Here is a 27,449-nt window from a genome sequence, read left to right on the forward strand (position 1 = left end):
TAAAAGGGAAAACTGTTTCGACACTAAAAGGGAAAATTGTTTTGCCAAAAATGTTGTCGCTGTAGGCTTTCTTTAGCGACAATATGTCGTGGTAAAAGTGTCGCTCTGACAGTCTATCTCTAGATTTTTATAAAAATTAAATAAAATGAATTCCTAATGTTTAGCGACTGAATGAATGATAGTATTTGTAAAGTTGCTATACTTGAATGCAACGTGTACCATTAGGCATAAGGTTTTTATGTATTTGTTCATCAAGAACCTAGTATGATCGAACTAAATATATAACAACCAATCAAAACATAATAAGAGACGATTAATCGCACGTTTGTTGATCAACCAATGGTACATGGATAACAGGTGGTTCGATAGGGTTTCTAAATGGTGTGTAATTTAAACAAAGCCCGCCCACGCTATGACAATAACATGTCATAACACAAAAGCCTAAAAAACTGACAAACCTTATGGAAACATGATATCGCTATAGATATATAGCGTATCGATGCCTTTTATCATCGCTAAAGCTTCATCGTATTTGACCACTTTTCTAGTGGTGTAGTTCTTTTCAAAACTACCTTAAATTATTTTCATAAACATGCTATAGTGGAAAGTTAGTAGTAATAATTATTTAATTTTTAATTTACTGATAAGTACTTCCCAGTTATTTTTTGGAACACTTATACGGATAATTAATCAAGATACAATTTTTGGTGTACAACATGTTTTCTTATTTGTATGTTTTGTTTTTAAATAATGTGTCTTACTTATTTGTTTTGTCTTTTTATGACGAATTTCTTTTAATTCCTTTTGTATTTGAGACTTGAATCCCAAACCTCTCGACTCAAGATGTTAAAGCTTTTACTTTTGCCAATGGATCACTAATTAACCCCATCGGTTCTTATTTGAATTATTATTTGTTTACACAAGGTAAAATTAAAACCACAAATAAAGATATGAAGGGAAATCACAGGATGCATCTAACAGAATTATAGAGCCATGTGAGCAGCTCTGTGGCAAAACATGGATCATGTAAGCACAAGCTGTCAGATAACCCTAAGCTTGTGGCAAGGTTGGAATTTTTTTCCCAACTTGATATATATATATGCATGGGATCATATATATATAGTACATGTCTTAATTAACCTATTAATGTTTCTTTGTATCTCTCAGTTATGCTTCATATATAGGCCAATTTTATTCAATCAATATCTATCATTGTTTGGGTTGTTATTAAAATCATGCTCGAAACATATAATTATGCATAGAGTGCCACAGACACATATATATGTATAGTTACGCGCATACAAAACTCGTTAAATTATTCAATTAGAAACAATAATGAACTGAATGTGTCTTGCTAGCTAGAACATCAATTTACTATAAATCCTGGTATATATGAGTTTTACTAGTACTTATGTGTCCTGGTAAGTGAGCTTATGCGCATGAATGATGGAGATATGTAGGTAATAAAAGCGTTATTTACTTTCTCAAAGTACAAGTCTTTCATAGTCTTTTTATCTTTTTTTTCGAACGGCGGTATTTTATTAAGCAACGACTAGCAATACTCTAGAGTCTAGACATATGCGAAAAAAAACTACATGCAATTATAAAAGTGGATTTTGCAACCACTATATCCAATAAACTTTATTCTTATTATACATAGTCAAGTACCCATTCAGAAAGAAATATAAAACATCATCAAATAGCCACAAGTCTTTTTGACCGGCTCTTCAAAAAACAACATGTCCAAAAACGACGTAAATCACACTGACAATTTCTTTCTTAGCCACACTTAACGAAGAACTATCAAGCCCTCCAAAATTGCCCACCAATATTGATAGTCTTAATTTTTATGAACTCATACATTTAAGTTGTAAAACATATGATCTGTAAACAATTTATTTTGACATTTTTCTCTCTTTCTTTATACTTTTTTTTTCTATTAGACAGAAGTATTAATATATTTCTGAGTATTTACGTGTACGTAGACTAGTTATCAAATTATTATTATTATTATTATTATTATTATATAACTTAAATTCCTTGTCCTATTCAAATTAAGAGCAAATAATGTAACATTCAAAATAGACTCTTTACCATTACTGATAGAACATTTATTCCATTGTACAAAGAAGAATTGGTACGATTATTTACTTTTGTGACTAAATGGCATCTAAAAATACGGAAACTGAATATTGAAGAGGAAACTTCATAATTAAATGCAGGCACTAATAATTAAGGTTTTTTACACGATTTGAGAACCTTCACGTTGTTGTGCTTTGTCCCTAGCTTCTGCATTATGGCATGTACACCATGTATAAGCTATGGTATCACATGACATCGACCATTGTACTATATAACTGATGATGACAAGTGTAGATACGTACAAGAAGGAGTTTAGATCTACGGATTAAAATACAAAGAACAAAACAAATGTGAAAGACAGATGTAACATGACTACTGAGTTTCTTTTGTTCGGCCTCAAGTTTTATATATGCATAACATATTAGTTTATTTAGATGGACGAAAATACATAATAAGTTTATTAATACGTCGTGATTTAAGGTTAAAGCAGATATGTAGATCTACAAAATATAAGCTTAGTTTTTTACGCACATATTTTCTCAATACGTACGTGTCTTGTATACAGATAAACGTTTAATGTCCAAGAATGAAACGAGCATATGCAACATGAATTTCGGTTGTAAACATCTTTTTGCGACTAAAATTGCGGTGTAAAAACCTCCTTCGTACAATCGTAGAATTATTGTTATTTGAACTGCCAATTTGTAACCACTATACGTCCCTAGAAAAAAATATTTGATTTTTTATATATATGACTTAAGCAGATAATTACTTATATATGTTTAGACATAGTTATTCTTATATGTTAACTAGAATCATCCGTAATCATTAGAACTTTATTCAACATTCTTTATAAGTTATTCTTATATGTTAACTAGAATCATCCGTAATCATTAGAACTTTATTCAACATTCTTTATAAGTATCATTTGAAATTCTTTCACATAAATACAAGAAGTGCCCATCACATTTTCCAGCAATGAGATAGCTAGCATAATTAACTTTGTTGGTTTTTCTGGTTTATCTTAATAAATTATCTTGCAAACATCTTCTATTAGTATTAAAAAAAAAAAGAAAGAAACATTATTTTTTTAGGTGTTTTAAGAGTTGAGAAAATACATACATGTCTATCTCCCAACTTTAGATTCATATAGACGTAATTATTTGTACACTACGGGTTCTTGGGAGTTAAATTCTGTAGACATAATCTAGAACAAATAGACATTGTTTGTGATATGGTGGCCGTCTCAAACCTTTCTGGATCAACCCTAAACGTGGTTGGTCAGTGCTTTATAAAATTTGCAGTTCAAAAAAAAAAATTCTAAACGTGAGTGGTTTTTAATAATTTTAATAAAAGTAACTATTTTGCATACAATCTAGATTTTACTTTAATACACAGGCGTTGATTTTTCTATGACACATAAATCCAAAATGGTACCAAATATAGTAAACTAGCCTATAACTAGCCATGTAAACATATCTCTTGTTTGTTCTATATAACTTTAACCGACCAAACTATCAAATACGGATATTTAAACAAATGTGGTTTGTTAGTAATATAGACAATAGTTCATGAACTTGTACGAACAATCATAAATGAATAAATATGAATGATAAGCGAACTTAGTTGAGCAAAGACACCAATTAAAAGTAAAAATGAACATAAACATGTTCAAACTAAAATTTCATTAAAACTTGACTATATTATCATACGTAATATTTTAATCATAAAAATTGGATTAAATTATAATGAGCCTAGAAAATTTAATTGAATATGTAAAGGAACAAACCATTTTGTTAACAAGGGATACAACAATACGAACAAATCATATGGTTTGATATAGACATGATTGTACTGAATAATATCTATTCCTAGACATGATATATATCATTGGATTTACTTATAGTTTAAGCATACTTGTAAAAAATTTATCATAGATGATTAGAGAATTACTATAACTTAATTTATTCTCTTATTATTTATGTTTTATTTTTTTACTTAAAATTTAATTTTATTTGTATCTAACTTTATTATATCTATATATGCGCTAACATGTTAACAAAATGATTGTAAGTAAATTAATTTGATATGATATGTAGTTCAATTAAGAGTTGAAAGAAACTAAGGGGTGTTTGTGTGTCCATAATATCCATAATAATATCATAAACTTCATTTGTACAAACATTAACATAATGACTCATGGCAGAGGGCAGAGGAAAGCTCAATATTAGGACTGATCCGTGATCATTTGTATTATTTGATATTTACATGTTAAAAGGAAGGTCATACTCGTTAATAATAAAAAACCGCATACCCATTGTATACGAATAAAGTAACGCAAAAAACACCCACAAATTAAGTTATAGAAAGCAACCAAGGGAGTAAAACATTGTCCTCTTCTTGTAAGCGCTCGTGACGGTGGATTTTTATGTTCGTCGGGATGAGGAGGGTTGTGGTGGACAAGCCTTGTTGTGAGCTAGACGTCTAGTTGTGTGGTCCGTGTCTACGGACAAGAAGCCGTACGACATGGGTGGGACCATACTCTCAGACACACACATATATATACATTATGTATATATATATATTATATTATTTCGATATTTTAAATAGAGTTTGTGGATATTTGTTGTAGAAAATAGATGTTTTAGAGAAAAAATTGGAATTAAGCTGATGCGACGGTTTATTGTTGTAAATGCTCTAAGTAAATGTCTCTTGGCTGAATTACTGTAATTTTATTCATTTTAGATTATGACACCGTTCGAGGTAATTCTGTAAGTCCTCGGGTAGGGTAGAGTTCAAACCAAGGGAGTAAAAGATAATAGTTAGTTTTGCAAACTAACATAGTCAGCAGGGCCGTCTTCGAGAATTTAAATATCTCGCCGACTCAAAATAAAAAGGCCAGTAGGCCTTAACAAAAAAATTTTATTCGCTAATGTATATGGATAAAACTTTTATCGACCGATTTATAATAAGCAGAATCCATTCTGAGCATTTAATTATCTCATAAATTATTGCAAATAACCTTATTTTTAATACCAAAAAACATATATTTGTAATATGTATAAAAAAGTTTGCGCCTCCGAAACTTATGCGTCCCGGCCGATGATACGTCTCGCACACCCTCCGAGCCTCCCATGATAGCCGGAACACAACATTAAAAAAAGGTCTATAACACTATATTCATGATTTCCATCTATAAATACCATGTCATTATTCAATAGTTTCACACCCCAAAACCACCAACCATAACTTGAGCTAGCAGTCCACAATGGCTTCAAGGACATTGGCAAAAACTGCTTTGCTACTCACCCTTAACCTTCTATTCTTCACTCTAGTAACTTCAACTTCTTGACCACCACCACCACCAACCACCCATAAACATAAACATCATCACCACAAAGCAACTTGCCCTAAAGACACTCTCAAGTTAGGTGTATGTGCTAATGTGCTCAACGACTTAGTTCATCTAGTCGTCGGTACACCCGCAATGACTCCTTGTTGCACCCTCCTTGGTGACCTTGTTGATCTTGAGGCCGCGGTATGCCTTTGCACCGCGATTAAAGCAAATGTCTTGGGTATAAACCTTAATGTGCCAGTTTCTTTAAGCTTGTTGCTTAACTATTGTGGAAAGACGGTCCCAAAGGGCTTCCAATGCGCATAGATCGAGAACCGTTAATTCGATTGTTTCGTGGGTGTCAAACTGTCAATTGAAGTTGATTGAATATTGTTTTGATATTATTATGTCTTGGTGCGTTTTCATTGTTAGATTTGTGTGTTGTAATATTATGAAGTTATTGATTTGAATAAGATGGCTTTTGGCCTTCTTTTGTACTTATATCCTGTCATAATGTGACTAGGGTTTGTATTATTGTGATTTCTATATTTAATAAAAAAAATCATATCCACAATTTTTGTGCTTTTTTAAAATTTTTTTGTAGGATGTCATCACATTTTGTTATGTTTATAATTGTCAACTAAATTTGACAATTAAAGATTTTGCCAATCATTTTGTTTTTCAAATATACGAAAATTAAAAGAATTTACGCTTGTCCGGATTTAAAAGTTCAACTTTAAACAACGTCAAAAGTTTAATGTATGTGTATGAGTGTATCATCTTTTCTAGTGTTAAAATTTGTCAAACGTGTTGTTTTTTTCCCAAGTATCAAACAACGAAAGCTGAAAAGTAAGATAAAAAATCTAATTTGAAAATTTTCGAGGAATCACCAACAGTCCGTTCATACTCATCGACAAAGGCCGAAATGTCTTGATGTAATCTGATATTTAAAATTCCGTTAGTGATCACCGATGGATTATTAAAGAGCAATGTGAAATCTATTTTCTTTAGTGTACTTAAAGAGTTTGTTAGAGACCTCTTAACATGGTTAGAAGACCTTATTTTTCTTTCAAATCCAAGGTCAATATTTGGCGAGACACATCTAGTATTCTTAGTTATGGTAGTGAGTGGTTCAATCAACATATATTGCGTGGAATTACCCATTATATATCTAAACATTTCATGTTTTACTAGATAACCAAACGAGTTTTATTTGAGGCTCGATCTCGAAAAAACTAACTCATTTTGAGCTTTTTACCGATCGGAGATCAAGTTGCTCACTAGTAGCTTGACTCGTCTACACCCCTACTCTTCTTAATTGGAATATTTCAAGTAATGTTGTATATGGACGATCTCCTTATAAAAGATAAGTTGGCTATAATTCACAAAGTTATTAATTGGGTCCACTAGGTTTGTTTAGCTAGTTCGTGTTGTCCTAAACTAACAATCGTATATGATTATACCATAGGTTGAAACTTAAAAGACATCCTAACAATCGAATCAAACCAAGAGGAAAATGGAAGACTTCATACCATTTAGATCCATAGGTACGAAAGGCATATCAACTAACAAGTAACGGCATACACAAATCGGTCTCATTTGAAAGACTCCAAACTCGATTTCAAACCCCAACCAAACCCGATTTTGAACCCGGCTTAAATTTGAGCCGAACCATGGGGTAGAAACCAAACTGAACTGTACCAGTTAAAACCCGGTTTCAAATCGGTCACACTCGAATTTTTCTCATCAAAAACCGGGTTGGAAACCGAACCCGTTTCACCAAAAACCGGAATTAGCTTTCTTTTACCCAGCCCGAACTGATTTTTTAAAATTCTGATTTGTACAACTTTAGCCTCTAGGCACGTTCACAAGGTATGGTGCACCTTGGGTCTATGCTCGTATGGGCTTAGGTGGCCCTGAGTTATATTTGTGTATCGACCAAGTTAATTAAAAAGATTTATTAAAATAAGGCATGAGCTATTGGGCTATTGCCGATTTGATACGGGCTGCAATTTCCATAAGACATTCTTCATATTTAAAATCCACAAATACAATTTATATATTAAAATATGTAACTAGTGTGTTCCAATCGCGCGTTGCGCTAGGAACTCGGTAACGGGCTCGAGTTTTTAAATGCAAATAAAAAAACACATCATAACGACTATCGCTTCTATAAAAAATGTTTATCTAAATATAAAAAAAATAATTTGTATCGGTTGAGCTCAATACAGTATCAACGTGATACTGCACTCACTATATAACTTAACATAAAATTATATATTTTATTACAAACACAATTTCGTTTTCAACGAAACTTGTATACTTTATTGTCAAAACACATTCGTTTTACCGCCGTGACATAGATGAAATAAACATGTCGTAACGACATACTAAAAAGGTTAAAAAAACTCCGTATGGTGGTTATTAAAAAAGATCAGTAAATTAAGTATACATATATAATAGCAAATTATGGAACATATTAAAATCATGAATACTTTAGGGGGCAAAATGAAACAAAGTTTAGCGAAAAGAATGTTTAAAATTAAATTAAAACAGTTTATACTTTTGAGAGGCTAATATAAAATAACTTAAAAGTTAAAGGACTAAAAGTGCAAAAACTTGAAATTAATTGTAGCACTCTATGTGTTCCTTTAATATGTATAATATAATGTTACAAATATAAAATCTAATAAGAAACTTAAAGTACATAGAATACATGATAAAAACAACATACAAATATCATTGGTTGTTAATCAAGCAAATCAAAGGGACGTGCACATTTTCTATTCATTTTTATTGAATATATAAATATATAGTAGTACATCAATACATATATTGATACTCATATACCCAATTTGTTTTGCACCTCCAAAATAGTCATGGCGGATTTTGAAGTTGTTGAGACTCCTCGTCACTAATATGTAAATTCGTCACCCCCAACACTCCGTTTCTCCCTAATTGTGTCGGCAAGCTTAGAAAGACATCGCCACCATCAATACCATACAACCCTTTGGCTAGGACCGACACAGGATGGACCCTGTGTTGGTCCCTTAATATGGTCCGAGCCAGGTTAGCCACAGAGTAACCAATAGCCCATGATGTATAACCCTTTAAACCAATTACCTCGTATGCACCTTGGATAACTTCTTTGTGGATCTTCTCGAGTGTTTGCTTCTCACAGGCGATTTGTTGCCTCTCTAGGAAGCTAAGTATTGGCACCCCGCCGACGCTTATGCTTGACCATAGTGCTACAGATGAATCTCCATGCTCACCCATTATATATGCCTTAGACAAATAATATAAACGGTTAAAGACACTCTGAATAAGATATTTGTCACAAAAAAGTAAAATGTTAAATAAGACTATGAATTAATATACTAAATATGTACGCTATAACATGTTAATATATCTAAAGAGTGAAAAGCATGTCATAGAAAATGTCACCTAGCTAAGCATCAAATTGTTTACTTTTATACTAACTCTGATAACATGTCACAAAGATTATGTAACCTTGATTTATGTTTTTAGTATGATTAAAACAAGAAAACCTATATTGTGACTTTTAAAAAATAGATAAATAAAAATCTAAACTGATACGGACAACATCACATTCACATGTCATAGGGGTCGTAAGGCCATATACCTTTATGAATATAACAAATGTTATAATTTTGTAATATGCAAAAGTTATACGACTCATATAACCTAATTGAGTCCGTATAATGTGACATAATAAACTCACTTGCACGTCTTGGGCATTGACGTCAAGATGATCCGCAATCAGAAACCGAAACCTAGAAGAATCCAAATTCGTGCCCGACCCAATAATCCGATTAGCTGGAAACCCCAATAACTTCCACGCAACATAGGTCAACGGATCAACCGGATTCGACACTATCAACAAAATACCCTCAGGCGACCCCGCAGAAAGCGGGGGAATAATCTTGGAAAACAAAGCCAAGTTCCTTTGCAACAAATTTAGCCTAGACTCTCCGGGTATTTGTCGTGCACCCGCAGTAACAATAATAAGATCAGAACCATTGGTTATAGAGTAATTAACAGAAGCCGAGATAGTGGTACGTGGGAGGAATGCAGCAGCATGCTGGAGATCAAGCATCTCACCGCGGAGTTTATCCGCATTAACATCAACAAGGGCGATCTCGTCGGCGAGGTCTTGGGTTAGGATGGTTTGTGCAATGGCCATGCCAACATTACCTACACCTATGACCGAGACTTTGGTGGTTCGGCTAGTAGTTGGTGGTGGTGTTGAGCCGTGTATGGGTTTGAAGAAGGATTGAGCTATGTCTAACCCTTGTGGACTAAAGCTGAAGATGAACCATTCTATGCATTTTATTTTTATATTAGTGACAATCTTGTATAGAAAACTTGAAATGAATGTGATGATTTTGATGGGAGGAATATGTACTATTTATATTAGACAAAAGAAGATTTCATATTTGTTTAATTTAATTGTTTGACTATTTATTTTCGTTATTCTTAAATTGATTGTTAAAGAATGTTCCAAAATATTATTTTCAACAATTTGACAAATTGTTCAATTCAAACCATTACTTCACGACTCAAAGCGTGTTTCTACAACTTATAATACCATTTGATTTTTTTATATTAATTTGTACTTTAATGGTAACGGTATCAAACCAACAAAATCGGTGCAGTATTCGGTATTTTTTGGTACGGTACGAGGATAACACCAATTTCATCCCTAAAACTTATCATTTTATTTATATCTTACAATCAAATTAGCCCATGGCCACAACCTATTGATATATGGTGTGTAGAAAAGATGTTCTTCTCCACATTGTCAAGAGTCGAGCTAGTCTCATGGTAGAAAAATACGTAGGTTTAGAAGTATAATTAGATTGTATGGGTTAGATGTTAAAAACATTATATATTACCGTCTTCGTTAATAACCGTTATTTGCATGCCAGATTTTTGTAACTTGAACCCACATAAAAATATATATTTTGCTCCCAAAAACCTTTAATATCTTAAAATGTAAAAAATATTAAATTGTATGCCTTAAATTAAAATTTGTGTAGAATTATAACTTATAAGTTAGGAATCATCAATATCTTAAATGTTTAGTTTAAATTAAATATTCAAGCACTATGCTTGAATGTTGATTGTTGGGGTTTAGGAAACTAGGGATGGCTCATTGTAAATTTTGATTATAAAAGTATTAATAGTTGTAACTATGGATTCCAACCTACTTCCATGAAAATATATAATTTAGTAGCCTAACCTACCTAGTACCACAAACTTTTTGATATCTTATCATCTTTCCATGATTCTTTCTCAAATTTTATAGTTATCATATACATAAACCATATATTTGTTTTTAAACTACTTATACCCAAAGTAGATGTGTTCATTAGGGGGACAAATACGGGTCAAGTAACAATTACATATATATCTTACAACAAAATTAATAAATCAAGTCCATTAACAGAAAATAATTATTACTTTAAGCATATTATTCACAAAATAATATGTTTTTTCATATATGTAAGAAAGATTATTATTTGGGTGTATAAAAGTATTACACGTTAAGGGCTTAAGACTAGTTCCCGATGTGTTCTAATTAGATTTGATTAGAATTATGAGTTCTAGGCAGGTTTATTAGTTATTTTGTGGGGGGTAAAGTGTCATTTTTGTTCTTGTGGTTTGACAAATAATACGAATTTAGTCCAAAACGTTTATTTTTTTGTATATTTACCCTCCACGTTTCCCAGTTCTTGCAAATTACATCTAAATTACTAACCCCGTTAAATTTAATCGTTAAGTCAGGGGTATACATGTTTTTTCACCATTTCTTTATTATAATACTTATTTTAGTGAACTGCGGTTTTCGTCCCTCTAGTTTGTCCAAATTTACAGTTTTAGTCCAGTAGTTTCAAATTTGCAATTTTCTTCCCTATGGCTTCATTTCACTTGCAGTTAAACCCGAATTCCCTAATATCGTTAAGTCTGGTCGTTAAACCCATCAGTGTGCATTTCACGTGAGGGGCAGTTTTGTTCCTTGTTTTTTTTCCTTTTCCCCCAAATACACCCCAACCCACGTGAAGGGACTTGCGAATTAGGACTGAAGTTTATTTAGGAAGAGAAACGACAAAACTGGTCGTCACGTGAGGGGCACGCAAATGGATTAACGACCAAAATTAACGAGGTTAATAAATTCGGGTTTGATTGCAAGTGATGAAACTACAAGTACGAAAATTGCAAACTTGAAACTATTGAACTAAAACCGCATATTTGGTCAAACCACAATGACGAAAACCGCAATTCACTAAAATAAATATTATAATAAAGAAATAGTGAAAAGACATGTCTACCCCTGACTTAGGGCTGTTCATGAACCGAACCGAACACGAGCATGCTCATACTTGGTTTGGTTTGAAAGCGAGCCGAACCGAGCGAATTGAATTTAAAGAAACGAGCGATATCTTTATGCTTGAACTTGGTTCGGTTGGAAACCGAGCGGCTTGGTTCGGCTTGGTTTTGCTTGATTTCGTACAAAGTTTCCAATTTTGAATTTCTAAAACTTCAAAATATCATTAATTCAAGACTTTAAGCTCTAAATTGTCTAAAGTTCCACCTTTAAAATGTATAAAACTCAAAGTTAACAGCAAAAGATATATAAACAAGCGGCTATGATTTAAATATGAACTTTGAATTCAACACAAAAGATAGATATTTTAAAAACCTTAAAAAAATAGTATACTTTTATATATATCCATAAAGTTTATATATAAAACTAACAAATAAAAAATAATTCGAGCAAAACGAACCGAACCAAACCGAGCGAGGCTTTGCTCGTGCTTGGATTGTTTTTAAACCGAACCGAGCCGAACAGCTCACTTCCAAACCGAGTCGAAGTCGAACGAGTATTTTTCGAGCAATTTTCGAGCGAACGACGAACGACGAACGAGCGGCGAGCATTTTGGACAGCCCTACCCTGACTTAACGATTAAATTTAACGGAGTTAGTGATTTGGATGTAACTGGCAAGAACTTGGAAACGTGGAGGGTCCATATGCAAAAAATAAACTTTTTGGACTAAATTCGCATTATTTGCCAAAACACAAGGACGAAAATGACACTTTACTCTTTTTTGTTGATCAAGTTGGGTTAACAGTTAACAATGTATATATGAGATGGAACTGAGTTAGGGATTCATAAGAGAGTGAGAGAGAGATTAGAGACACTAATTGTGTGTAACAGGTTTTTTGAGTTATTATCAGTATAATATATTAAGAGTTATTCAATATTAACTTTATGTGTATTTTCTTTTCATGTCTTGTAAATTCGTTTTTTGACTATGTTAATTAGTTTATTTACTTTCAAAAGACCAAACAAACAAGAAGTCTCGCATTTGAAAGTTTTGCCTGTCTAGACGTAGAAAAGGATTGTGGCTCAGAAGACCAATTAATTTTTCAATTTGGTTTTCCAGCTATTCTAGAAAACAAAAGTGTAAAATTGTTTTGCAATAATTCAATAAGTAAATACTTTAATTTCAGAATGAAAAGATGATAATATTAGTTTTAGTTAAGAGGTGTTACCATAGGTGGTTGAGGATGTAGTTTTATGGTGAACAAAGTGTAGATTTAGAAGTAAGTTTAAAAGGCGGGAGTCGATAAAAGAAAAAAAAAATGAAGGAAATATCAATTTTAAAACCCCCTAAAACAAGTTTAACTGCTAGACTTAGAGAGGCAGTAATATAAACTTATAATTGAGTTTAACCGACGATATATAACAATTTTGTACCCTCTACATAGAGTTTAACACACACGACCTATGATTTGAATCTTTGATCTAACAATTAACATTAAGGGGTGTGAGATTTCTAATGGCCTATAATTGTTTATACATTTTTGCTTCTATAATTTAAGCCAAAATGAATATATGCAGTTGCTTCTATAATTTATAGTATGAATTAAAATTGTAGACAGAAAAACCATGAGCTTCTTCTAAAAAGTTGAGTCTAAAGAAAAGGTTCATTGGTTTGTTCTGTTATTTTTGTTGTATCTTAATTATTCCATTTTCTAAAGAATCTATATTCTACTTATATGAATACCCTTATTAAAAGATAATCCATGAAAAAGCTTTTCAAAAAGAGGCTCCTTGTGCTCAACTTATAATCCTAATACTAGTTGATTTTAGATACGTAAGTACTTATAAGTTATAATTCTAGCTATAAGTACTTAAATTTAGATATGTAAGTATGTAACCATTTTTATGGTACTTTGGTTAGAAAAGAAAAGTGATTCGATAAACAAAATAGTATACCAATCTTCATTAGTATACGCACGACGTTGTCTATTTTCATTGTGCGTAGTTTATGTCGATGACAAAAAGTGGTTTTAGTTTTATTATTGATAACGTGTTTCTTATTTTTAAAGTACCAATCATCACTTATCTATAATCAAGTAATATCTTGAGGAAAATACAAACTAATGAAGCTTTTGTCTTAGGCTATACTTTTTATAAGTCCATGGTTTTGATATCTATAAAAAAAAATTAATTCATGATATATTAATGGGGTAACTAGCTAGCTTTTTTGCAAGTATTATAGTTTATCTTATGGAGGCATAAAAGTACAAATAGTAAGCCACTAGATTGGTATTGCCAAATCTGTGTTATATTCTGGCTAGAGGCCTTTGAAAATAACCAAAGCTTTTATATTTATAACTAAAACTAGCTTTTAGTCGTTAACTTAAGCATATTTATTTTCAAGTTTCTAAAATGGGGGTGTGCATTGGTTGGTTTTAGGATCAAACCAAAGTGTTGGTTTTTCGGTTTAAAAAAACTGTACGGTATCGGTTCTTTAGTTTTTCGGTTTAGGCGCCGTTTTCGGTTTACGTTTGAACTTGAATTGTTTGAACAGGAAAAAAAATATCCATAATAATGAATTATAACTTAAAACTTTTGATCTAGATTATTTATTAAACACCATTGGTGAATTTGAACATGAAACTTTTTCTCAAAATGTCAAATTTGGCCCTTAAAACCTAAATTACCAAACATTCAACACAAGTTTGGTTATCATCTTAAGATTGCATGTTGTTCACTAGTAAAAGGACACGAATAATTAAGGACAAGTAACTTTGTTGTGGAGTGACGCAATTGGGTGTCGGTCAAGTGCAATAATCACGTCTGAAGGGCGGAGATAGATAAATTTCCTACCTATGAGACGTTATGAAGGAATATTCAAGTTCTATTTCGCTCTGTGGCCTTTGCGGAGGTTGAGTCAGTTGAACATGTTCTCTCGGGGTGCTCGGTGGTGTTGGATTTTTGTGAAGTCATGATGTAAAGTGCCCCGGTTTTCACCTTCTCGGTTAGAGAGTTTTTGGAGTTATATCTTAGCTTTGGTTTGGGTGATGGGAGAAGAATGGTTTTCATGGAATAGTGAATATTGCTATTATATATGATATTAAGTCTCTTGGCTTCTTATGGTTCAATCATAGGTCCAGATGGACATTGATAGATTGGTCTAAGTGATATAAGTTCGATTTAATGTAATTGTTGGTGGCGAGGCTGGCTCCTCTCCGGGTTGTGGAGAGGGGTGTGGTTCTTTTGCTAAAAGAAAATTCAGTCATGGTTTCCATCAGAAAATGATAAAAAAAAGTAACGGTTTCGGGTTCTTTGGCGACAAAAACTCATAGATCAAGTGAGCATAAAACAGAGGGCCAAACCTATGTTTAATGGAGTCATATATATAAACCAAGCATATAAAAAAGTACATATAAAGTTAATAAACAACAACAGCATGAGTTTTCTCTATACCCAAAGAGAAATATAACAGCCTGCAAGTTTACTAATGCATAATGAATGCCCATACAAACAGAAAAATATGAAATTCATCTTCTTAACTCTTAAGTCTTTGATTAATTAAGACCAACTATTTCCATGCCATCATTCGGATCTACTCTTAACAAGTAAAAACAATTTACTATGCAAAATACATGATTCGTTGTCTAGGGGCAGCTCGATTAAAACAAAATCCCGTATTTAAAAAGCCATCAATTTATAAAGTCTAATTTCGTTAAATTTTCTAGTTTTCACTGAAACTCACTACAACTCTAATATTGCATATGATCGGTGCACCTTTTAGAGACCGTATACCAAAATGTGTGTCATCATATTCTCACGGCTCTGGACAAAGAAAAACAATTATTGTTTTTACGAAAAGAGACCCGATTTTGAGATCCGAGTTAAGCAACCAAAAAGATCGAGCCCGCCCCGATCATATAAAATTAAAACACATTTCTGTAATAAGATTTATAATTGATAACCTGAGTCCATGTAATTTTATGCAACAATCATATATATAATATGAACTCCAACACAAAATTTTAAGACTGAAACGTGCAAAATCAAAGCAGTATTTCAAAAGAAATAAGCGTCAACCTTTAAATCAAAGCTCCCAAACACTACCCAAAGTCGGTGTTGTAAAAAACCAGAATAGGTGCCGTTTAATCGCTAGTCGCTACCCCACCGACTTGTCGCCGATTAATCCCCGGTCAAAATTGAAAATTTTATACATGTATGTATATTTGAAAATTTACATACAAATTCCTATCCGACTAATCCCTATTAATATCGCCAGTCCCTAACCCACCGCCCGACTAGCACCTAGCGATTTCTACAACACTTCCCAAAGTACATATATTTCCTTTCATAACTCAACAATTATTTCACATTAAAGCAAAATCATATAGAAACATGTATAAAACTCAAAACCCATATCAAAAACATTCAAATTTATATCATACTCATCTTCAATTTCCATTACTAAACTAATTAACATCAAAAAACAAAAACCCCCCAATTCAATTTCAGTCATTGAAACCCTAATTTCAATAAAGGGGTAAACAATATTCATTCAATTAATGAAAAACAAAAACAGGGTATTAATGGGTTACTTGAATACATCATCATCGTCTTCTTTCTTCTTGGGTTTACGATAATTTTCTTCATAGTGTTTGGCAATAACCAGACCGGTCTTGTAAAGCTTGTGAATGTTCGGAACGTCGTAGTTTTGAGCGATGTAGATCCCGCAAACGGTTCCGATCATTAACGAGAAGCTGCTTTTGATGATACCCATGAAATATCTTGAATCAATTCGTTGAATTGCAGATCGAATTGAAATGGGTTTGATTAGGTTTTGATTTGGGTGGGATGTTTCGAGAGAAATAAGACCCTTCTTTCTTTTTAAGTATATATACCGGGCCATGCCCTTTAAACCCGCTAGACCCGTGAACCGACTATACTCGTTTAAAATATAATATGATCGGTTCCGGTTTCTACAAATATAAAAAAGTAGACTTAGGGTTGGCAAATGTAGGGGTGTTCTTCAGGTTTCGGGTTGTTCGGGTTTGAGCTCAAAACAAACTGACCCAAGAACCGACCCAAATAAGTTTGTTTTGTTCGGGTTTCAGGTTAAACAGGTCGTATATATTCGGGTTGGGTTTTGGGTTTAACAAATTACAAAAATTATCCACCTTTAACAATATCATAAATTGAAAAAAAAACATATTCCAAGCCGTTATAAAACCATAATATACAGTTATATTCAACAAGAACATATAGGCCTGTAAGCGAACCGAACGTTCGTTGAACAGTTCGTGAACTGTTCGGCGGGAAGTTCGTTTATGTTCGTTTATTTAATAAACGAACGAACATGAACACAAAATTTGTGTTCGTTTAATTAAACGAATGAACACGAACACATGTTCCGTTCGTTCATTTATGTTCATGAACGTTCGTTTATGTTCGTTTATGTATTAATAGAAAGTAATTAAATATTATCTGAATATGTCATTTGCTTAAAGGTTTTATATTTGTTCATTTGTGTTCGTTTATGTGTTTTCATTGAAGTTTGTTTGTGTTCATTCACATTGGTTCATATATGTTTATTTATGTTCGTTTATCTTTGTTTAGTTATGTTTGTTTAGATTTTAAACAAAGGAACATAAACGAACACAAATGTCCATTTTTAAATAAACGCACATGAACATAAATATTTATTTGATTAATTATAAAGTTAAATGAACGAACACGAATATGCCTTGTTCGTGTTCATTCGATTCGTTTACAGGCTTTCAATATTCACATTGATGAATAAATCGGTCTTATTCTCTAGCCTTTACCGATTTTATTTGTGTTCGTTTGTGTTTGTGAACCGTTCGTGAACACATTAATTTCCTTAATGAACGAACACGAACAAAAAATCTCGTTCGGTAAGTGTTCGTGAACAGTTCGTGAACACAATATTTTCTTAACGAACGAACATGAACAAGGCCTTGTTCGTGTTCGATCGGTTCGTTTACAGCCCTAATAACATATAATATTTAGTAAAACATGAAATTTATCATACAAGCATGCATTAGACGGGATGGAGTGTTAAATATGAAATTATTAATACCATAAACACTCATTGGTATCATCATTTAGAGAGTTCGTTCAATACTAAAACCGATCAATTGATTGCACCGACGAAGTTATCGCACCTGCAACCGGAGATTAACTAAGTCTGGCCAAAACGTTTAATATAACAGTGTCCCACCCTAAAATGTTTACATTACCATTTTGTTCATCTAAAACGTTTTATATGTAATATAGATATAGAATAGGTCAGTCAATATAGATGGTTGATTTGTTTTTTAGACAACGTGTTTTAACGATGTTAAGTTATGTGTTTCTTTATATAACTAGGGGCATGCATTGGTTGGTTTTGGGATCAAACCGAAGTTTTGGTTTTCCAGATTTAGAAAACGTTCAAAATCAATTTTTTGAATCTTTGCATGGGTTTGGTTTAGTTATACGCCGTTTTCGGTTTTACATTTGGACTTGAATTGTTGGACTGAAAACAAAACCAAAAAAAATACCTAAAATAATAAACCATAAGCTAAAACTTTTGATCCAAATTATTTATTGATCATTTATTGGTTAATATGAGCATGAAACATTTGGCTCAAAATATAATACCAAACATTCAAAACAGGTTTGGTTATCATCTTAAAATTGCATCATCTTTAATACCATACCAGGGATAAAGTAGTGAGACACTTAATATTTAATAATACCATTTAACCCTATATTTCTTTTTCTTTTTTTTTCTTAAATTTTATTTTTACCCAACAAAATTTTGATACGTTGCACACTAATAAAATATGACTTTTTTCTTAAAGTTTTTCTAGCCTAACATATTTATAATTTTTATTTTGTTTTAACATAAAAGCTCATACATCAATAGAGAGCAAGCATAATCCTGAAAAACTTCCGGCCACCACCTCCATTACCCACCACCCTAACCCACCACCTCCATCTCCGCCTCACAGCTCCACCGTAACCCTCCCTTTCCGTCTCCGCCTCTCACCCACCACCGCCACTGCCGTTACCCCCCCCCCCCATCTCCACCTCACTGCTCACCCTTATTTTGCCACCGTCATCACTCATTCTCGGTTTTTGCTTATTTGGTCTTCTAGCATTTCATTTTATGGCCGATTTGTTTTGAATGGCATTAGTTTGGAGGTTTCGCTAGTAAAGCCCGTCAGGTGTTTGATTAAATGCCAACACCAAATTTTATTTTAATTTCCTTTGTTTCCAAAAACAAAATAAGTTTTAATTTCTTAAGTGATTTATGAGGGCATGTGGTGGAGAGCCCGGTCCTAGCTCGGGCACAGGGATTTGGCGTTGCCCCTTTAAAAATTTTCATGTTTGCAAAGATGGTATCCCGGGATACAAGAGGTACTCTAGGTTACTCATGCATTTTCAGCGGGATCACTTCAATGTAAAGGAAATGAGAGATCAGTTAAAGGAGCGTCTTGCTTCGGACTTGGAACTCTACAATGACGTTGTCGAAACCTTACGCTTGCTTAAGAACTGATTATGCGGGGAGTGCATGGCCCTGCATGCCTTGAATAGGCCTTGTCTGCACGGAAAAGAAGTTGTTAAATGCACCCCACGTGCAGGAGGCGACTTTGATTTTATTGTGGGGATCCCTCAACCCCGCGATTCGCAGGTGGAACTTGGGAGTGGTCAGTCTGAGACGTTTGCGGTAGATGTCGCTCTCCTTGAGCGCGTCCTCGCCATTCCTATTGCCACTACCAAGAGTATCCCGCCCGCGTGTCGCATGGCTTTTGCCCAGGCTTTGTCAGGGGGGCTCTGTAAAGTGGTGGATGCCCCAAGGTCTATTGAGGCTTGGGTTAAACTTTTGTTGTTGCCTCGTTGCACGTTACGTGTTGTCAAACCGGCTACTAGGCAAGAACGAAGGTCCGGTAACAGGAAATCGCTTCAATGTAGCTCCATTATGCGGGCTTTGGCTGTTTGGAAAGATGGGGCAGGTTTAGAAGAGTTGGTGCTACCGCTCCTTGAACTTCCAGTGATGTGGGATTGCCAACATAAAGAAGAGGGAGGGGGCAATATCAAGCAGTGCCTCCGGAAGGTAGCGGACGGCCATTACACAGCGGCGATCAAAGTCCTGTGTTCATCCGGGTTCGCGCCTGCCGGGGGGGATACTTTGAGAGCATTGATTGATAAACATCCTGTGGGGGACCCCCCGACCATGCCCTCCGTCGTGCCATCGAAACAAGCCTTGCAGGTGGACGGTGATTGTGTGGTGGAATGTATTAAAACCTTCCCTAAAGGTACATCTTGTGGGAGGGATGGTTTGCGGGCCCAACATATTTTAGACGCTTTTTGTGGCCAGGGGTCTCCGACCGCCTCCGGGCTCTTAAAGGCCATCACTGATGTTGTCAACTTGTGGCTTGGGGGGCTTTTTCCAAAAGTTCTAGCGGAGTTCATTGCTTCGGCACCGTTGACCCCCCTGTTGAATCCTGACAATGGAATTAGACCCATCGCAGTGGGGGCCATTTGGAGAAGATTGGTGTCGAAAGTCGTTATGAGTAAAATAGGGAAAAAGGTTGCTGCTTATCTAGGGGATTTCCAATTCGGGGCTGGGATCCCTAATGGGGCAGAAGCGGTATTGCATAGTGCTAACAGATTTTTGAGCGCGTTTCATTATGACGGGTCCCTGGCTATGCTCACTGTTGATTTTTCTAACGCTTTCAACGAGGTGGATCGGATGACCCTTCTCAGGGAAGTTAGCTGCATATGTCCATCCATCTTCCCATGGGTCCAGTTTTTATATGCCCGCCCCGCCCGTTTATATATGGGGGATACTCATATCGGGGCTTTTACTGGGGTGCAGCAAGGGGACCCCCTTGGCCCTCTTCTTTTTGCGTTGGTCCTTCATCCGCTCATCCTTAGGGTGCAGGAGACCTGTCCCTTGCCCTTCCATGCTTGGTATTTAGACTATGGCACTATTATTGGTAAGGCTGAGGAGGTCACTAGAGCGTTGGGCATTATTCGCTCAGGGGGGCGTCTCTAGGGCTTGGCTTAATATTCGAAAAACAGAGGTTTTTTGGCCGTCATGTGATGATTCGAAGAAAGTGTCGGGTTTATTCCCTGGAGAGATTAGCAGGCCTGCGATGGGAGTTAAACTCTTGGGGGAGTGGTTAGTCGGGATGCAGGGTTTATTCGGTCTTTGGCAACTAAAAGAGCTTTGAGGGCGGTTGAACTTATGAAACGCCTGTCGGACCTGAGGGGCCCCCAAAGTGAGCTCCTTTTGTTACGCTCGTGCATGGGGGTTGCTAAGTTAGTGTTTGGGCTCCGGACCTGTCAACCTGAACATGTCAAAGAGGCTGCGTCCATCTTTGATGCGGGCCTGCGGGGGGGCAATTGAAGATATTGTTGTGTGTGGAGGACCGCATTTTGGGGACCTCCAGTGGAGGTTGGCTTCCTTCCCTATGCGTTGCGGAGGCTTAGGAATTTCTCGGCTGAGGATGTCTCCGCATATGCATTTGTGGCTTCCAGGTCTCAGTCGTGGAAATTGCAACACCACGTCCTGCGAAACGCTGGTGTTACGGGTGTAGATCCTGACTACTCTTTTGCACTTGGTAATATTGTAACAACTCTCCCGAACCTTGATATAGGCGGTTTTACTGATAAAGAGACCGCCCCCAAGAAACCTCAACAAACCTTGGCGAGTGCTCTTTATGGTAAACACGTACATGATTTGAATGAGCGATTCGATATGACCCCGAGACAAAAGGCAGTTTTAGCTTGTCTCAAGGGGGCTCATGCCCAGGATTTTTTTTAACTGTTGTGCCCATTGAAGGTCTTGGGCAACGGATGTTGACAATTGAATACAGAGCCATCCTTAAATACCGGCTTATGATTCCCCTTTTCCCTCCGGGTGAATTATGACCCATTTGTAAAAAAGCTTGTTTGGATAGATTCGATGAGCATGCCCTCCACTGTAAGGAATTGCCGGGATTCAAGTATCGTCATGACTGGGTTAGAGATGTGTTATGGGATGTGCTTAGACGTGCCGGGATCTCAGCCAAGAAAGAGGCACCTGTTAACTTTTTGACTGATCCGTGTGAGGGAAGATCTACCCTGCGTCCTGCGGATGTTCTTGTGTTTGGCTGGGCAGGGGGTAAGCATGCGTGTGTTGACCTCACTGGGGTGTCCCCGTTGGTGGGGCTGAGAGACAGTGGCTTCGTACCGGGACAGGCGGTTTTGAGAGTGGAGTCTAGGAAGGTTACTAAGCATGAGACATTGTGTTTGGAGAATCAGCACGTGTTCATTCCATTTGCCTTCGACACTTTTGGATCCCTAGCTCCCGAGGCGGTTCGCTTCTTGGAGCGGGTGCAGAAGGTGGTCCACAGTGACTCGCAGAGCCCGAGGAACCAAGGATTTATATTTAGTAGAATAGGCTTTGCGATTCAAAAGGGGATAGCGGCGCAGCTTGTTGCTCGCTTACCCATTATCCAGATGTAGTTCGGTTTGTGTTATATATAAAAGGATCAATAATACCAGTCTCCAGTGCTTGGAGTAAGTTTGTCGAATTGTCGTGCTCGTGTTTCAGTAGTTTTTTTATGACGATAACTTGCTTAATTAAATTGCTTAAACAAATCAACACAAACACTATGTATTTAGTGAACATAACATAAAACCTAATTGCATCGCATCATGCTTTAAATCACGTTAGAAATCAGCAACAAGAAACTCTATACATTCTTAAAACGCTCGTGACTAATTGAGCTTTTGTCAACCAAAAACGACCTATCTCAATAAACAACGTGACAATAACTGAGATCCAACTAAATTCGAGTTCTATAAACCCAAAACATATGACTCGAAAAATACAAAAGATAACATTATAAACACGCAATACACAAACATGACTTAGCCCCAAAATCCGATAAAGGCAAATCATAAATCTGCGGTCATGGTTTCCATCAAAAAACGATAACACAAGCCACGGTTTCGGGTTCTTTGGCAGCACAAACTCATAGCTATGCTACCTTTACATGCAGATCAAGTGTGCATAGAACAGAGGGCCAACCTCATAGTTTTAATGGAGTCATAGATTATTGAGCAAACAAACAAGTACATATAAAGAGAGCACATATTTACGAGACCATTTATAAGCGACAACATACGGGTTTTTGCTATACCCAAAGGGAAGACATAACATAATGCAAGTTTACTAATGCATAATGCATAATGCAAACACAGACAGAAAATATGAAATTCCATGTCATCATTCTGATATACTCTTTAAGTAAAAACAATCCACTAGGCAAAATACATGAATCATAGTCTAGGGGCTACTGGACTGGACAAAAGAAATAAGCTGAAGCTTGGGGGAGCTGTATTCAAAAGGCCCTCACTTTCTAAAGTTTAATTTTCAAGTTTTCACAAAGACAACAAAGAATCAATATAACAGAAAGGATTTTCTTTCCACTAAAACTCACTGCAGCTCTAATACATTATGCGTATAATCTGGTGCCTTTTAGAAATCGCATACCAAACTGTGTAGGCCTGTAAACGAGCACGAACATGGGCATGCTCGTATTCGCTCATTTAACTTTAAACGGGCACGAACAAGAGCACGCTTAGAGATGATCAAAAAAACCGGTTCCTGGAACCGAACCGGTTCCTACCCGTTTTTTGTAGGAACCGGACCCTATCTGATTCAACCCGATGATCCGTGACCGGTTCTTGCATTTCTGAGTGGGGGCGGGTAGGAACCGGAACCGAACCGGAACCGATTCTGGAACCGGAACCGGTTCCTAACCGTTTTTTTTTGGCCGTTTTTTGACCGTTGGGGTCAAAAATAGCCGTTTTTTGACCGGTTACGGTACAGGAACCGGGTTAGGAACCGGTAAGAACCGGTTAGATAGGTTAGGGGTCCGAGGGTGGGAGAACCGGTTAGGGAGGGAACCGGTTCGAGCCTGGAACCGGTTTAAAAGGTGGTTTTGAATATTGGAACCGGTTAGGAACCGGTTCCGGTTCCTAGTCCGGAACCGTTTTGAACATCTCTAAGCACGCTTGTGTTTACGTTCGTTCATTGAGAATATCTAGCCGAACAGCTCACGAACATACTTGAACAAAGATAAACGAGCATAAATGATCAAATGTGAACAACCGTAAACAAATACAAACAAACATAAACTAACATAAATGAACACAAATGAACAAATATAAAACATCAAGTAGATAATTCATCCAAAAATGAACATAAACGAACATTCACGAACACAAACATGTGTCGTGTTCGTTCGTTTAATTAGATGAACAGAAACTATGTGTTCCTTTTTAACAAACTTCCCAGCGAACGGTTGACGAAAACATCACTAAACGTTCGATTCGTTTACAGACCTACGTGTCATCATATTCTAACGTGTTATAGATTAAAAATAAAAAAAGTAATTATTCATATTGGCAACCAAAAAGATCGAGCCGGCCCGATCATTCTCATTCAACGCTTGTTTATACGATATAGAAATACATTTCTGTAACAAGGTTTATTCGATACATTTATGTAACAAGGTTTATTCGATAGCCCTAGCCCGTGTAACTTTCTGCAACAATCAGACTACTAACATGATTCAACAATTATTTCACAAAAGCAGGTAATTCATACATAAATAGGTATAAAACTCATCAAACTCATATCCAACATCAATTACTAAACTCATCGATCATGGCTCAATACCTTTGATAATCATCACTAAAACAGTTCCTGATCAGCTCCTTAGCTCGATACAGCGAGGCATAAACGTAACTCATTCTGGGGGTGGTGATCCCGGATATGAGCCTACGTAGGTCAAGCATAGTGGAAACGAGAACCGAAACCCAGTTCAAATCATCCCAAAAATGACTTTGGCTCATAAGGTAAAGCCTCGGGCTAGAATCGATGACCATCATATCCTCGTTAAAAAAGTCAGACCAGTCTTTGGAGCATACCAAGGTACTTAGAGCCCCCTCAAGATCTATCAACCGATTTATAGTATGGAAACGCGTTAGCATTGTGGTGGGACCCACCACGAAAAACGGGACCCCTATTATCTTCATAAATGCCCGCGGGTAAGGGATTTTTGAAATGAACTTGGTGACCATCCGAGCATTCTCTATTACCCGATTCACCCATTCTATCTTACTAAATTCGTCCATAATCAAATCGATAACCTCGACCACACACGTCATGAAGAATACACAAGGATATCTAGGAGCAATTCGCTCCGCTAAAGGAAAATAGGAAGCCTTGGTAACAACTGAACAAGGTTTCTGTGGCTAACAAGCTCAATCGCATCATGAAATTGTTCAGTAAGCCTTGTTCATTTTGTTGATTTGCAGTAAGTTCAACAGACTTAACTATCACAAGTAGTTTACCAGATGAATAGACTGTGAAATCAAGATATACCTTATTGCCGCCATATAATGGCCTATTCTCTGAGACCAAAAGAGAACAGCCTTGTTCCCAACTATCCTTGTAAGCAGACAAGGGATCGAAGACTGGATTGTCAGGAATATCATAATCTTCTGTGTTCAACGGAAAGTCTATTGAATTGAATTGACGTGTGAATGATTGATTGATTTGTATGAACAAGAACTAATGTAATGAAAACCCCCAATTCTTTATAACTGTAACCCTATCAGTTCTTTAATTAAACTGAAACTTAACTTCTATCCCTGTTCTTTAATTCAAAAAAAATTTATACCTAATTAAATAGCTGAATTGAGTTATTGAAACAAGAGGTGATTGAAGGTGTTCCCAATTTGCATGATCTTAATACTTGATGACTTCAGTTTCATTATAAACCGTAAGATTCAGCTTATCAAGAATAAGTTGTTTTTCCATGTAGGGATGCATGGAGGATGCACAACTAGTTTCATAAATCCTAAGCGTATGGATACGTTTTGAGTGGGGCTCGTAAACGACAAGTATAACTCAATTAGAGTTTCACCACTCTTTCTAAACCCCCTTAATGATGCATATGGTGTGCTAACATTAACACTGTATAGCTTTGTAAGTGACTTCGGGATACCTTTTTTCAATGCTTCATCATCCATATGCCGAAAGTTAAATTAGTGACATCTTTATTGCGTTCAATCGTGACAAGAGACACCCTTGACTTAGAGATAAACAAATCACGAATATAACATGTGCTAAATTACGTGGGAGGCTTATTTCTTCAAAACCTTCATCTGTCATATCAAATGTAACAATAATTAGAGAAGTACTACGACCACCATTATCAACAGCTAGCTAATAAAGACACCCATTTACAAGCACCTGTTAATAGTAAAACTAAATTGTGCTACGATGAGGATTGCTTCTACTATGGGGGTGTCTCCAGGTACAGGTGGTTAATGTAAAAACCTAGACTTGCCAAGGGATGGTTTCATTGCAATGGCAGCTAATGGGGATTGGGGCGGTCAATTCTAGTTTTGGTATTCAGTTAATCAAAGGCAAATTACGCATTTTGCAACACTGCCTAAGGCACAAATGGCAAAATAGATGCTTACTAAAACGTATGTTTATAACATATATATGTACTAGGGTTTGTTCAATGTTGATAACCCTCGTTAATGTATATAAATCAGTTGAATAGCTTATGATTTTGGAGAAATAAACCTCCCACATAATTATTGTTTTGGGACAATGTATATACCACAAGTTATATCGTAAATTATTGCAAAATTAATAATAATAATAATAATGAAACCTCGGGTATTTGAATGTTGTCAAGAAATCTGTAAGCAAACAAAAAAACTAAAATATGGCTTATGATTTTGCTCCATTGACATGCTTGTAAAGATTATAACAGTGATTACCAAAAGATTAGCGCATTATTAAACTTTAAGAATAAAAGACTACATGAATACCAATATTTTAAAGATAAAGTAACAAATATAAAGCAAAGAAGGATTTACTTACCATAACCAGGGGCCGGATCTAGGGCTTGATTAGGGTGGGTCGGTGCCCACCGTCCGCCAGCCGGAGTGCCTGTGTTTGTGGGTACGCGTTATTGTATTATTAGGGTGTGTTTGGGATTCCTTATTTGTGGGAAAAAAGGTCATTTTGTGATAAGGTAATAAGGTCTTATGGTTTTCTAATAAGGAGTTTTCAAAAAAGCGTTTGGATTAACATAAGGCAATAAGTTGTTTTTTAAAAAGTGTATGGTTTTACTTATTGATGTAAAATGACTAAAAAGGACATTTTTGTATAAGTGAATAAGTTGTTTTTAAAAAGTGTTTGGAATTGCTTGTTTATACCATTTTATACTTTTTCATCTCTAGCATATTGAGAAAAAGATAAATTAGAAACAAGAACTAAGCCAAGATGCATATTAGTATAAAATTGTATATTAGCCCAGATGCATATTAGTATAAAATTGTATATTAGTATAAATTAGAACCTTGAACATTGGTAATTTCATTAGCAAAAAAACCAAAAACCAAAAAGTCATTCAACCCGTGGTTTCATTCAACCAAAAAGTCTAGATACCCTCATAATTTAGCATTCAGCAGGTCATAATATGACTGTTAGATCGGAAAAAACAAAAAGGTCAGCTAACCGGTTAACCACTAACGAATAAAAAAACTGGTTAAAAAAACCCAGTTAAAACTATTTTTATACAGCAGCTTCAGCATGT

General features: G+C 35.5%; 1 protein-coding gene and 2 pseudogenes across 1 annotated transcript; 1 reads left to right on the forward strand and 2 right to left on the reverse strand.

Annotated features, from left to right (window-relative positions):
• The first annotated feature begins 5,350 nt into the window (after positions 1-5,350).
• Positions 5,351-5,878, forward strand: LOC143625421 (putative lipid-binding protein AIR1 pseudogene; annotated as a pseudogene).
• A 2,380-nt stretch (positions 5,879-8,258) lies between these two features.
• LOC143625360 (L-lactate dehydrogenase B pseudogene) lies at positions 8,259-10,360 on the reverse strand (annotated as a pseudogene).
• A 5,796-nt stretch (positions 10,361-16,156) lies between these two features.
• LOC143625422 (uncharacterized) lies at positions 16,157-16,649 on the reverse strand. The gene has a single exon (XM_077095751.1). The coding sequence runs from the start codon at positions 16,538-16,540 to the stop codon at positions 16,355-16,357; it is 186 nt and encodes a 61-aa protein (XP_076951866.1). The 5' UTR covers positions 16,541-16,649; the 3' UTR covers positions 16,157-16,354.
• Between the last annotated feature and the right edge of the window lie 10,800 nt (positions 16,650-27,449).

Source organism: Bidens hawaiensis, unplaced genomic scaffold (genome assembly GCF_021521415.1).
Source record: "Bidens hawaiensis isolate Kalapana, Puna unplaced genomic scaffold, B.hawaiensis_p1.1 tig00004105_1, whole genome shotgun sequence".
NCBI lineage: Eukaryota > Viridiplantae > Streptophyta > Magnoliopsida > Asterales > Asteraceae > Bidens > Bidens hawaiensis.

Coding starts and splice junctions, on each gene's coding strand:
- LOC143625422 (XM_077095751.1), bottom strand. CDS start 16,540: ATGGGTATCATCAAAAGCAGCTTCTCGTTAATGATCGGAACCGTTTGC.